Source organism: Lissotriton vulgaris, chromosome 2_2, assembly GCF_964263255.1.
Source record: "Lissotriton vulgaris chromosome 2_2, aLisVul1.2, whole genome shotgun sequence".
In the NCBI taxonomy this organism is placed as follows: domain Eukaryota; kingdom Metazoa; phylum Chordata; class Amphibia; order Caudata; family Salamandridae; genus Lissotriton; species Lissotriton vulgaris.
The window spans coordinates 316,015,525-316,028,969 of record NC_141688.1 but is presented as its reverse complement, the minus strand read 5'-3'; the positions used below and the strand labels follow the sequence as shown (position 1 = coordinate 316,028,969).

Here is a 13,445-nt window from a genome sequence, read left to right as displayed (position 1 = left end):
GGTGGCTTGGGCGCTCGTGCTCCTCGATGGTGGCCTGGGTGCTCGTGCTCCTCGCTGGTGGCCTGGGCGCTCGTGCTCCTTGCTGGCGGCCTGGGCGTTCGTGCTTCTTGCTGGCGGCCTGGGTGCCCGCGCTTCTTGCTGTCTGTGTGTAGTTGCTTTTGACTGCGTTGCTGTTAATGCTACTCCTCTTCTCAAATGTCATGGTGCTGCTTCTCTTTACTAGCTGCCTCCGAGGTATTTGTCACTGTGCCTTCTCTTTTTTAATACATACGGGTCCCTCCACCCAAGATTGTCCCAGACTCTCACGATATGTCAGAGGAAGCACTGAAATACAGGGCCTTCACAGCCAGCTGTGATTAATGAGGGCCATGAACTCCACTTTTACCTGGCCTGACTGCCTGGCGAAACATGTTCTGGTTATCTGTAACCAGTGCAAACCCAGGATTGCTTCTCCGCCCAACCGGCAAACAGGAAGCCGCCACGGGGCCGCCACTATCCCTCGAAACCTGATCACTCAACGCTTCAAGCAATGCAGAGATCAATGCAACCGATACTGACTAATATTTATAAACCTGGCTATACAGCAGTTGTTGGTAATGGATCATTTTAATCTAGCCACCCCCGCTGTACTCTACTCTCCGCAGCCTCCCGATTGGACTCTTTCAAGCATTATAATGCCTCCCATTACAATAGCTGACGTCAGGGTTGACTTGAATCTAGAGCGTCGCCTGGATCTGTGGCGTCCACTCTCCCTCCACGACTATCCAGAACTCTTGTCTGCATCTCTGTATACAGCACAAGATCTAGGGTCCTGGTTCAACAGTCACCAGTAATCCCATATGGACCTGGAGAGTAGCCCAGCGCAACCTGACCAATGCCAACTGCGCACGCGCAGTCAGTCCCCCTCCTCCCTTAAACACGCTGTCAGGCGCTGCACCCTCGTGCAGCATAAGAGCAGCATTCTGGTCACCGATGCACCCCCAGTCCTTGTTGCAGTCAGCACCCTTCCAGCCAAGTATGCTGCTTACCTGACAGTGCTCCTGCACACCCCCAGGGGCAGGACACACTGGACGAATTCACTTACAAAGATCCATGCACGGTTCTGTCTCGCTGCTGCATCTGTGCTGCAGCTCCTTGTAGGAGAATTTGGTGCTGGCGCTGCATGCAGGCTGTCTTTGGGCTGTAGCTTCTTGCAGGCTGTCTTTGGGCTGTAGATTCTTGCAGGCTGCCTTTGGGCTGCAGCTTCTTGCAGGCTGCCTTTGGGCTGCAGCTTCTTGCAGGCTGCCTTTGGGCTGCAGCTACTTGCAGGCTGTCATTGGGCTGCAGCTACTTGCAGGCTGCCTTTCGGCTGCAGCTTCTAGCAGGCTGCCTTTGGGCTGCAGCTTCTTGCAGGCTGTCTTTGGGCTGCAGCTTCTTGCAGGCTAGCTTTGGGGCTGCAGCTTCTTGCAGGCTGCCTTTAGGCTGCAGCTTCTTGCAGGCCGCCTTTGGGCTGCAGCTACTTGCAGGCCGCCTTTGGGCTGCAGCTACTTGCAGGCCGCCTTTGGGCTGCAGCTTCTTGAAGGCCGCCTTTGGGCTGCAGCTTCTTGAAGGCTGCCTTTGGGCTGCACCTTCTTAAAGGCTGCCTTTTTGCTGCAGCTTCTTGCAAGCTGCCTGCTCGCCGCAGCTTCTTTGAAGCTGCATGTTCGCTGCAGCTTCTTGCAAGCCGCCTGTTTGCTGCAGCTTCTTGCAAGCTGCCTGTTTGCTGCAGCTTCTTGCAAGCCGCCTGTTCACTGCAGCTTCTTGCAAGCCGCCTGTCCGCTGCATCTTCTTGCAACCCGCCTGTTCGCGGCAGCTTCTTGCAAGCCGCCTGTTCGCTGCAGCTCCTTGCAAGCTGCCTGTTTGCTGCAGCTGCTCGCAGGTCGCCCATGTGCTGCAGCTGCTTCCAGGTCATCCGTGCGCTGCATCCAGGTCGTCCGTGCGCTGTAGCTGCATCCGGGTCGTCTGTGCGCTGTAGCTGCATCCAGGTCGGCCGTGCGCCGCAGCAGCTTCCAGGCCGCCTGTGTGTTGCAGCTGCTTCCAGGCATCTTGTGCGCTGCAGCTGCTTCCAGGCATCCCGTGCGCTGCAGTTGCTTGCAGGCATCCCGTGCGCTGCAGCTGCTTGCAGGCATCCCGTGCGCTGCAGCTGCTTGCAGGCATCCCGTGCGCTGCAGCTGCTTGCAGGCATCCCGTGCGCTGCAGCTGCTTGCAGTCATCCCGTGCGCTGCAGCTGCTTGCAGGCATCCCGTGCGCTGCAGCTGCTTGCAGGCATCCCGTGCGCTGCAGCTGCTTGCAGGCATCCCGTGCGCTGCAGCTGCTTGCAGGCATCCCGTGCGCTGCAGCTGCTTGCAGGCATTCCGTGCGCTGCAGCTGCTTGCAGGCATCCTGTGCGCTGCAGTTGCTTGCAGGTATCCCGTGCGCTGCAGCTGCTTGCAGGCATCCCGTGCGCTGCAGCTGCTTGCAGGCATCCCGTGCGCTGCAGCTGCTTGCAGGCATCCCGTGCGCTGCAGCTGCTTGCTGGCATCCCGTGTGCTGCAGCTGCTTTGCAGGAATCCCCCGCGCTGCAGCTGCTTGTAGGCATCCCGTGCGCTGCAGATGCTTGCAGGCATCCTGTGTGCTGCAGATGCTTGCAGGCCGCCTGTGTCTTAGGGGTATGATATGTATACAAGATATTTATAGATCGTAGGCCATGTTAGGTCCTGATAAAGAATTGTAGTCTGATGGCCATGTGGTCTTCTGATGGTCAATTGAGGTCTTGATAGGGATCTATTGTTTTACAGCCTGGTGGGCTTAGGTTAAAGGGGCCTGTAGACTTGTGATCATCATTTGGGATTTTGATAGGGACTTGTTTTCTGATGGCCTAGTGGGCTTCATGATCTTAGGGGCCTGTGGTCTTCTAATAGCTATGTGGGGTCTTGAGTTGATAAAGACATGTTCTCTTTTTGTCTGAGAGGAGTCTGCAATCATAGGGACCTGTGGTGTTCTGATAACCATGTGGGGTCCTCATGGGACCTGTTGTCTTATAACCACTAGAGTTTGATAGCATGTTGAGCACTGAAGATGTTGTGGTCTTCTGGCTATGTGGGATAGGGGCTTGTGTTTTTGATACTCGAGTGGGCGCTATGCTCAACGTGTGTTGTGGACTTTTGATCATGTGGGGTTGAGGTAGGATAGAGGCCTGTTGTCAGATATCCAAGTGGGTGGTGTACCAAAGTGTGTTGTGGACTTCAGATGGTCATGTGGGGTTGAGGTAGTATAGGGTTTAGTCTGATAGGTGCATGGGGACTGAGCTCAAAGGGTGTTGTGATCTTCTGATGGCCATGTGGAGTTGAGGTGGGATAGGGGCTTGTTGTCTGATCGCAGAGTAGGCGCTGAGCTCATGGGGTTTTGGGGTCTTGTGTTGCCCCGGTGGGGTTGGAGGTAGGATCTGGCCTGGTGTCTGATAGCTGAGTGGGTGATGTACTCAGTGTGTTGTGGTCTTTTGATGGTCATGGGGGGTTGAGGTGGGGTAGGGGCTAATTTGATAGCTGGTTGATCACTGAGCTCAGAAGATGTTGTGAGGTTGAGGTAGGGTAGAGGCTAGTGTGCTGGGGGAGTGGGTCCTTGGCTGATGTTATCTTGTGATCCTTTGACCTCTTCTAGAGCTCAGAGCCAAAGGCGTGCACATCCTTTCTCTAACCCCTCATCTTCCCTCTCTTCTCCTTCTCCCAAGATGTCCTTTCTCCATCACCTCATCTTCCCTCTCTTCTCCTTCTCCCAGGATGTCCTTTGTCCATCCTCTCATCTTGTTTCTTCTCCTTCTCCCAGGATGTCCTTTCTCCATCCTCTCATCTTGCCTTTCTTCTCCTTCCCAGGATGTCCTTTCTCCATCCTCTCATCTTCCCTCTCTTCTCCTTCTCCCTGATTGTCCTTTCTCCATCCTCTCATCTTCCCTCTCTTCTCCCAGGTTGCCCTTTCTCCATCCTTTCATCTTCACTCTCTTCTCCCAGGATATCCTTTCTCCATCCTCTCATCCTGCCTCTCTTCTCCATCCTCTCATCCTCCCTCTCCTGCCTCATGTTGTCCTTTCTCCATCCTCTCATCTTCCCTCTCTTCTTCCTGGTTCTCTTTTCTCCATCCTCTCATCTTCCCACTCTTCTCCCAGATTAGCCTTTCTCCTTCCTCTCAACTTACTTCTCTTCTCCTTGGTTGTCCTTTCTCCATCCTCTCATCTTCCCACTCTTCTCCTTCTCCTGGATAATCCTTTCTCCATCCTTTCATCTTACTTCTCTTCTCCTTCTCACAGGTTGTCCTTTCTCCATCCTATCCTCTTCCCTCTCTTTTCACAGGTTCTCCTTTCTCCATCCTCTCATCTTCCTTCTCTTCTCCTTCTCCCAGGTTGACCTTTCTCCGTCCTCTCATCTTCCCTCTCTTCTCCTAGGATGTCCTTTCTCCATCCTCTCATCTTCCTTCTCTTGCCCACTCCCAGGTTGTCCTTTCTCCATCTTCTCTTCTACTTCTCCCAGGTTGTCCTTTCTCCATCTTCTCTTTCTCCCAGGTTGTCCTTTCTCCGTCCTCTCATCTTCCCTCTCTTCTCCCAGGATGTCTTTTCTTCATCCTCTCATCTTGCCTCTCTTCTCCTTCTCCCAGGATGTCCTCTGTCCATCCTCTCATCTTCCCTCTCTCCTTCTTCTCCTTGTCCCTTTTCTCCCTACGCTCATCTACCCTCTCTTCTCCCAGGTTGTCTTTTCTCCATCCCCTGATCTTGCCTCTCTTCGCCTAGGTTGTCCTTTCTCCATCCTATCATCTTGCCTCTCTTCTCCTTCCTCTTATCTTGCCTCCCTTCTCCTTCTCCCAGGTTGTCCTTTCTCCACACTCTCATCTTCCCTCTCTTCTCCCAGGATGTCTTTTGTCCATCCTCTCATCTTCCCTCTCTTCTCCCAGGATGTCCTTTCTCATCCTCTCATCTTCCCTCTCTTCTCCCAGGATGTCTTTTCTTCATCCTCTCATCTTGCCTCTCTTCTCCTTCACCCAGGTTGTCCTTTCTCCATCCTCTCATCTTGCCTCTTTTCTTCTTCTCCCAGGTTGCCCTCTCTCCATCCTCTCATCTAGCTTCTCCCCTCCTTCTCCCAGGATGTCCTTTATCCATCCTCTTATCTTCCCTCACTCCTTCTTCTCCTTCTCCCTTTTCTCCCTCCGCTCATCTGCCCTCTCTTCTCCCAGGATGCCCTTTCTCTATCCTCTCATCTTACTTCTCTTCTCCTCCCAGGTTGACCTTTCTCCATCCTCTTATGTTCCCTCTCTTCTCCCAGGATGTCCTTTCTCCATTCCGCTTACCTTGCCTTTCTTCTCCTTTTCCTAGGGTATCCTTTATCCATCCTCTCATCTTCCCTCTCTTCTCCCAGGTTATCCTTTTCACCATCATCTCATCTTCTCTCTCTCCTTCACCTTCTTCTCCATCCTCTCATCTTGCCTCTCCTCTCCCTTTTCTCCATCCTCTCATCTTGCCTCTCTTCTCCCTGGATGTCCATCCTTTCATCTTGCCTCTCTTCTCCTTCTCCCAGGTTGTCTCCAGCCGCATACTACGCCCAGAGGATGATCCAGTACCTGTCCCGCAGAGACAGCATCCGTCAGCGGTCCATGCGGTACCAGCAGAACCGCCTCCGCACCAGCTCATCCTCGCCGGCCTCCGTGTCTGAGAACCAGGGCTCGTCGGTGGAGGGTGCCGACCTGGACTTCGAGGACTTCGAGTGAGTGTTCGTGCCTACCTGGGCTCCAGGAGCGAACTCATCAGATATGTTTGTTGGGGTTCATCTCACTTTCCAGTGTCTGGTCACAGATGCTGACCACTGAGGGATGGTTTTATCCAAAGCCAGAGCTGCACGTAGCCTGTGGCTTTTCTGGTTGTGGGTGGGTGGGGGAGGTAGAGGGGACATGGCAGGCGTGTCCAGGGGACCACATCCTGAATGGTGCTCCTCGGTGCAGGAGTGCGCCCTGCAGATAGCATTCAGAGGAGGCTGCGCACAAAAGGCCCCTCTGCCTCCTTTCCATGGGTACCAGCTCCCGGGATGCTCCCCTCCTGGAGGTGAATGCCTGGGTGGTGCGATAAGGGCAGCGCTTCTCTCCCGCTCCATTCTGCGGGGCTTCGCAGCGCCCCTTTCCAGCGCCCCTTTGTGCCTCAGTGTCCGAGAACCAGGGCTCGTCGGTGGATGGCGCCAACCAGGACTTCAGGTGAGTGTTAGTGCCTGCCTGGGCTCGAGGGGCGAACTCATCCAATCAATCAATCAGAACATTTGTAGAGCGCACCCGTGAGGGTCTCAAGGCGCTGGGAGAGGGGGATGTTGCTATTGCTCGAACATACAGGCCTTTGGTCTTCTGAAGGTTCGCATGTCCTGGGTCTGCCATAGGGGGATGGGGAGGGAGTTCCAGGTCTTGGTGGCGAGGTGGGAGAGCGATCTTCCGCCGGCGGTCGTTCTTCAGATGCGGGGGACGGTGGCGAGGTTGGCGGACTAGAGCTGGCGGTTGGGGGTGTAGAAGGTGAGTCGTCTGTTGAAGTGGGCCTGTCCGGTGTTGTGGAGTGCCTTGTGTGCGTGGGTGAGGAGTTTGAAGGTGATTATCTTCTTGACAGGAAGCCACTGCAGGTCTCTCAGGTGGGGTGTGATGTGGCTGTGGTGAGGGATGTTGAGGATCAAGCGTGCAGAGGCGTTCTGTATGCGTTGTAGTAGTTTCAGGAGTTTAGCCAAGGCTCCTGCGGAGAGGGCGTTTCCGTAGTCCAGCCTGCTGCTTACCAGGGCCTGGGTGACCGTTCTTCTTGTTTTGGTGGGGATACATCTGTAGATCTTGCGGAACATGCTGAGGGTGTTGAAACAAGAGGGCGAGACGGCATTGACCTGTTTTGTCATGGAGAGAGTAGAGTTAAGGATGAACCCTAGGTTGAGTGCCTGGTCGGTGGGTGTCGTTGCTGCTCCCAGTGCGGTCAGCCACCAAGAGTCGTCCCAGGCTGAGGGGATGGAGCCAAGGATGAGGACTTATGTCTTGTCTGAGTTCAGCTTCAGGCGGCTGTCCTTCATCCACTCTGCGACGGCTTTCATTCCTTTGTTAAGGTTGGTTTTAGCAGTGAGGGGGCCCTTGGTGAGGGAGAGGATCAGCTTGTCGTCGGCGTAGGAGATGATGTTGAGGTCGTGCAGTCGGGCGACGTGGGTGAGCGGTGCCATGTAGATGTTGAACAATGTCGGGCTGAGGGATGAGCCCTGGGGTACGCCGCACATGATCTCTGTGGCTTCGAAGTGGAAGCATTTAACATCGGACTCCTGAGGCGGAAGCCGGGAGTGATAGGATATTATCTTTTAAACTTGTTGTGATACTGTGATTTTAAAATACCTATTCACTTGCACTTTTTGGCTCCCTGAACAGCGGACTCTCGCTGCAACGACACCCTTGAATTGCTCGCCAACTCACGAGGGCGAGGCGCGTATCGAGACACGCCCCCTCTGCTGGCCACGCCCCTCACCAAGCGATATAAATAGCGCGCCAAATGCCCTGGCGTCGCATTTAACATCGGACTCCTGAGGCGGAAGCCGGGAGTGATAGGATATTATCTTTTAAACTTGTTGTGATACTGTGATTTTAAAATACCTATTCACTTGCACTTTTTGGCTCCCTGAACAGCGGACTCTCGCTGCAACGACACCCTTGAATTGCTCGCCAACTCACGAGGGTGAGGCGCGTCACGAGACACGCCCCCTCTGCTGGCCACGCCCCCTCACCAAGCGATATAAATAGCGCGCCAAATGCCCTGGCGCCGCATTTAACATCGGACTCCTGAGGCGGAAGCCGGGAGTGATAGGATATCATCTTTTAAACTTGTTGTGATACTGTGATTTTAAAATACCTATTCACTTGCACTTTTTGGCTCCCTGAACAGCGGACTCTCGCTGCAACGACACCCTTGAATTGCTCGCCAACTCACGAGGGCGAGGCGCGTCACGAGACACGCCCCCTCTGCTGGCCACGCCCCCTCACCAAGCGATATAAATAGCGCGCCAAATGCCCTGGCGTCGCATTTAACATCGGACTCCTGAGGCGGAAGCCGGGAGTGATAGGACATTATCTTTTAAACTTGTTGTGATACTGTGATTTTAAAATACCTATTCACTTGCACTTTTTGGCTCCCTGAACAGCGGACTCTCGCTGCAACGACACCCTTGAATTGCTCGCCAACTCACGAGGGCGAGGCGCGTCACGAGACACGCCCCCTCTGCTGGCCACGCCCCCTCCAACGCCCTGACGACCGACTATATATCATGTGTCTCGGTCGGAAGCGCAGCGGACGAGCGCAGCGGGCGCGACGATTGCACGCCGAAGGCGCGCCTAAGGCAAGCCCGTCTGCGCCCGTCCGCGACCAGACGGGGCCAGGGGCCATAAACCCTGATCCCCACACTCTTCTGGTCAGGACCTATTCCTCGGCGGCCCTTCGTAGCATAGGCAGTGGAGTCGGTGCTCACTGTACCCATATCTACGCCCCTACAGAGCTTCCTACTCAATGCCTATTCTGTAAATATTCCTTCCGCCACCCCTATACGTCTATTTTAGCACAAACATACCGCATGTTTGCCCTAAATTGCCGCTCCCATCCCAAACATAGCACGCAGATTGCTATGCTGCTAGAGGAACAAAAACCAGACGTACTTTTCCTGACGGAGACGTGGCTTACGGCGCACTCCGAGCCAGACGTAGTATTAGCTCTACCTACAGGGTATCATATTGTCCGGCTAGACAGAGCGGAAGGGAGAGGGGGAGGTCTGGCGATCTTATTGAAGACCCAGTACCAATGCCGCACCTCAACAGAAACCATTCTTTAGTGTGAGAGCATGGCATTCTGCATTGAGATGAATGCTAATAGCTCTTTCTCCGGCACCCTGATTTATCGCCCCCCAGAACAACCTAAAATGTTCCACAGATCTCTTCCAGAGATTATAGCAGAAAGAATTATGGCTTCGGCCAACCACACGGTCCTAGGGGACCTTAATTTCCACTTTAACTCCCCCTCAGACCAATTCGCTAAAGAAGTAACAGAGGACCTTGGAGCTCTTCAAATGTCCCAGCGGGTGTTAGCTCCAACTCACGAAAAGGGCAATTTGCTGGACCCCATATTCAGCAACTGCCCGGGTCTGACGGCCGACTTACCTATCCCCATCCCATGGTCGGACCACTTTCTGGTCCCGTTTACTTGGACCACACAAAAAGTCCCCCAGTTACCACCCCAAGCCACTACTAGAAGAAATTGGAAAAAGCTCCCTTTGGATGCCTGGGTACACAATCTGGACGCTACTCGTCCACTACCCTGCCCAGACCCTAATGTGGCAAATAGTAATTTTGTAGACTGGATTACAAATTCATTGAATCCGATCCTCCCTCTTCGCAGATCTTCCTCAAAGAAAATACACAAATCTGCACCCTGGTTCTCCGACTCCCTGAGGGAACTAAAACGCCGTTGCAGGCAACAAGAGAGAGCCTGGCGACTAGATTTCCTTCCGGACAAAAAGGCCGCCTACAAAGAGGCGATTAAAGCTTACAAAAAAGGAATCAGGCTCGCCCAGGCAACCTACTACTCAGATAAAATTCTTGAAGCTAAATCTAAGCCGAAGGAAATCTTTAGTATAATAAAGCTATGCACCAGCCCCAATACGGCAACCCCGCCCAATAAAACCCAGGACCAATGTAATGAGCTTGCAAACTTTTTTCATGATAAAGTTGTAAAAATCTACTCTACATTCCCATCAGTAGCTACAAACCGGGACGCGACTGCCTCACCTCTTCCTAGATCGCACCTTCATCCCGAGCAGCCCTCCTGTTGGACAGGCCACATGAAGGGCCGCTCTCCCCCGGCCCAACCCGGTCCGAGCCCGGTCACACAGGTACCACACACCACCATTGCACGTCCTCCGTCCCCGCAGGGACCCCTGCCTTCGAACATATCGACCTCGTGGACCCGATCCACTGCTGGCCCGCGCGCCCATCCTGGGCGCCATCTTGGACACTCCACCACGAGGCCGCCTGGCCCCCGATCGACCTCAACCCTGGGCCTGGCCAGGCCTCAGACATCCCGGCACCACCATCCACCCAGGAGGTGAGCAGGCTACTTGGCAAGTCAATGGGAGAAAGAGGTGTCGATGGCTCTCCCCGCCAAGTGCCGCTCGCCCATCGCCTCCCCGGGCGCTGGCCCCACCCCCCTGCTGGGTGTCTGGACTCCCCCATCCCGGACCTCCCGACCTCCAAGTGCGAGGGTCCGGACATCAAAGAACACCAGCCCTATAACTGGGGCAGCTCCAGAGCAGGAAGGTAGTTGTATCTTGGAGTCGAGAGACGTAAAGAAGAACTCATCCTTGACGGACTACTGGCGCTGCCGTAGCTCTGCCTTGTGCACCATCGCCCTGCCTGCTGGTGCTGCCGCAACCTTCGTAACCTTCGGAATCCTTCATCGTCGTCGGGACCTGCTGGCGTGGCCGCGGACCGTTTGCAACCATCATCTTCATCGGGACCTGCTGGCTCCGCCGCGGACCGTCGCTTCCTTCGTCCATCTCGGGACCTGCTGGCTCCGCCGCGGCCCGATCATCTAGAACGCCGAGCTCGAGGATTGAGAGCTATTTCCATCTTTTGGTAACCAAGACTGTCCCGCTACCCTTTCCCCAAACCAGAGACCAGAATCGAGGGGACCCCTGAGTCCAGACCTCCTTGTACCATTTGATCGTACTTTAAGAATCGCCTATAAAATCTCGTTGAACCTTACCCTTGTGTGGTGTCCGTCTGTGGGGGGGAAGTTACTTGTCTGTACGGTCACTGGAGTCGGCTCTCCCCAGGAGGTGAGCAGGCTACTTGGCAAGTCAATGGGAGAAAGAGGTGTCGATGGCTCTCCCCGCCAAGTGCCGCTCGCCCATCGCCTCCCCGGGCGCTGGCCCCACCCCCCTGCTGGGTGTCTGGACTCCCCCATCCCGGACCTCCCGACCTCCAAGTGCGAGGGTCCGGACATCAAAGAACACCAGCCCTATAACTGGGGCAGCTCCAGAGCAGGAAGGCAGTTGTATCTTGGAGTCGAGAGACGTAAAGAAGAACTCATCCTTGACGGACTACTGGCGCTGCCGTAGCTCTGCCTTGTGCACCATCGCCCTGCCTGCTGGTGCTGCCGCAACCTTCGTAACCTTCGGAATCCTTCATCGTCGTCGGGACCTGCTGGCGTGGCCGCGGACCGTTTGCAACCATCATCTTCATCGGGACCTGCTGGCTCCGCCGCGGACCGTCGCTTCCTTCGTCCATCTCGGGACCTGCTGGCTCCGCCGCGGCCCGATCATCTAGAACGCCGAGCTCGAGGATTGAGAGCTATTTCCATCTTTTGGTAACCAAGACTGTCCCGCTACCCTTTCCCCAAACCAGAGACCAGAATCGAGGGGACCCCTGAGTCCAGACCTCCTTGTACCATTTGATCGTACTTTAAGAATCACCTATAAAATCTCGTTGAACCTTACCCTTGTGTGGTGTCCGTCTGTGGGGGGGAAGTTACTTGTCTGTACGGTCACTGGAGTCGGCTCTCCCTGGAGACCGCTCCCCTTATCCTCGGCCGACCCTCCCGGTCCGTCTAACACCTCCCTTGAGCACTTCCCTCTTTTGGATCTCGACACCTTAGACAAGGTGGCACGCCAAGTTAAATCAGGCTCCCCATGTGACCCTGCCCCCCCAGATGTCCTGCTGCAGGCATCTAAAACCACCTTGCCAATAATGCTGGAACTTCTCAACTCGTCCATCTCTGCAAGCGTAGTCCCCACGACATGGAAACAAGCCATGGTGCGGGCGCTGCTAAAAAAAACTAGCCTAGATCCCGATGATAATGCTAGCTACCGCCCCATCTCACTTCTCCCTTGGGTCAGCAAGGTTCTGGAGAAGTTTATAAACGTCCAACTCGTTCAGTTCCTAGAGAACCATTCTCTGCTACACACATCGCAGACAGGCTTCAGACCGAAGCACGGTACTGAAACCGCCTTGCTAGCAGTCACAGAAGAATCTCGAAGGGTACTGGATCAGGGGGGATCAGTGGCAGTGATCCTCCTTGATCTAAGTGCCGCATTCGATACGGTCAGCCATAACACCTTGCTGAACCGTCTCCATGACACCGGAGTATCTGGCGACGCACTAAGGTGGTTTGAGTCTTTCCTGTCTGAGAGATCCTTTCGGATCTTTGATGGCGAGACAATGTCCTCTAGTAAAACCCTCAGCTGCGGAGTACCACAGGGCTCTTCCCTGAGCCCTGTGCTGTTCAACGTATACATGAGGCCGCTGGCGGGTGTCGTCGAACCGTATGGCATCAAAATTGTGTCATACGCCGACGACACTCAACTAGTGGTCTCATTGGCCGCTAGCAACAACAGGCAATGCCCGGCAGATCTGCTAAAATGCTTAGAGGATGTCAAGGGATGGATGACCTCCTCCTCCCTAAAACTGAATGGGGACAAGACGGAGCTAATGCTCCTAGGCCCAACCCCCCCAGTACCTTTCACCTCTCTATGGCCCTGTACTCTGGGTCCCCGCCCCACCCCCAAGGAAAATGTTAAGAGCCTAGGAGTGTGGCTGGATAACAAACTCTCGTTTACCACCCAGGCCACGAAGTTGTCCGCCACATGCTTTGGCCTACTAAGAATTCTTAGAAAGATCCTTCCACTTCTACCGTTAGAAGCTAGAAAGGTGGCGGTACAAGGCCTCATTCAGTCTCGTTTGGACTCGAATAACGCCCTGTATGTTGGGGCTCCCGAAATGACCCTCCGGAAATTACAGATCGTGCAAAACTGTGCAGCACGCACCCTGCTACAGATTCCACGATCCCAGTCAGCCAGACCTGCTCTGAAGAGTCTCCACTGGCTGCCAGTGAGGCAGAGAGTAGCATTCAAGGCGTTATGCATGGCACATCATGCCTTTTGGAAAACAGGCCCACCCATTAACAACGACCTTGTTATCCCCTATCACCCAAACAGGAATCTTAGGTCGATGGAAGCCTTCCTTGCTGTTGTTCCCAGAGTGAAGAGAGCCAGGTCGGGTGGCAGGCTGTTCTCTCTAAACACTGCCAAACTCTGGAACGCCCTTCCCCTCTCACTCAGATCTAATCCAAATCTGCTTTCATTCCGAAAAAACTTGAAGACACAACTGTTTGCTAAATCCTTTGTGTCTTAATTCTTCCGTTCCTGGTCACTCCGCCTCAGCACAACTCAGCGCTTGGACGCCCCCGGGCAGCAATCGCGCTCAATAAATTTATTTTCATTTCATTTCATTTCATTTCAAGGGGGAGAGGCGGACGCTCTGGGTTTCTGCGGAGAGGAAGGAGGTGGTCCAATCCAGAGCCTTGTATTGGATCCCGGCGTCATGGGGGCGAGTGTGTAGGGTGCGGTGGCAGACAGTGTCGAAGGCAG

General features: G+C 54.5%; 1 protein-coding gene across 1 annotated transcript in view; it reads left to right on the top strand.

Moving 5' to 3' along the window:
- AMBRA1 (autophagy and beclin 1 regulator 1) overlaps positions 1–13,445 on the top strand; it is a 962,358-nt gene that overhangs the window by 306,790 nt on the left and 642,123 nt on the right. Inside the window, exon 9 of the mRNA XM_086959655.1 lies at positions 5,559–5,744. Coding sequence (XP_086815781.1) covers positions 5,559–5,744 — 186 coding nt within the window. The remainder of the gene's footprint in view (positions 1–5,558; positions 5,745–13,445) is intronic.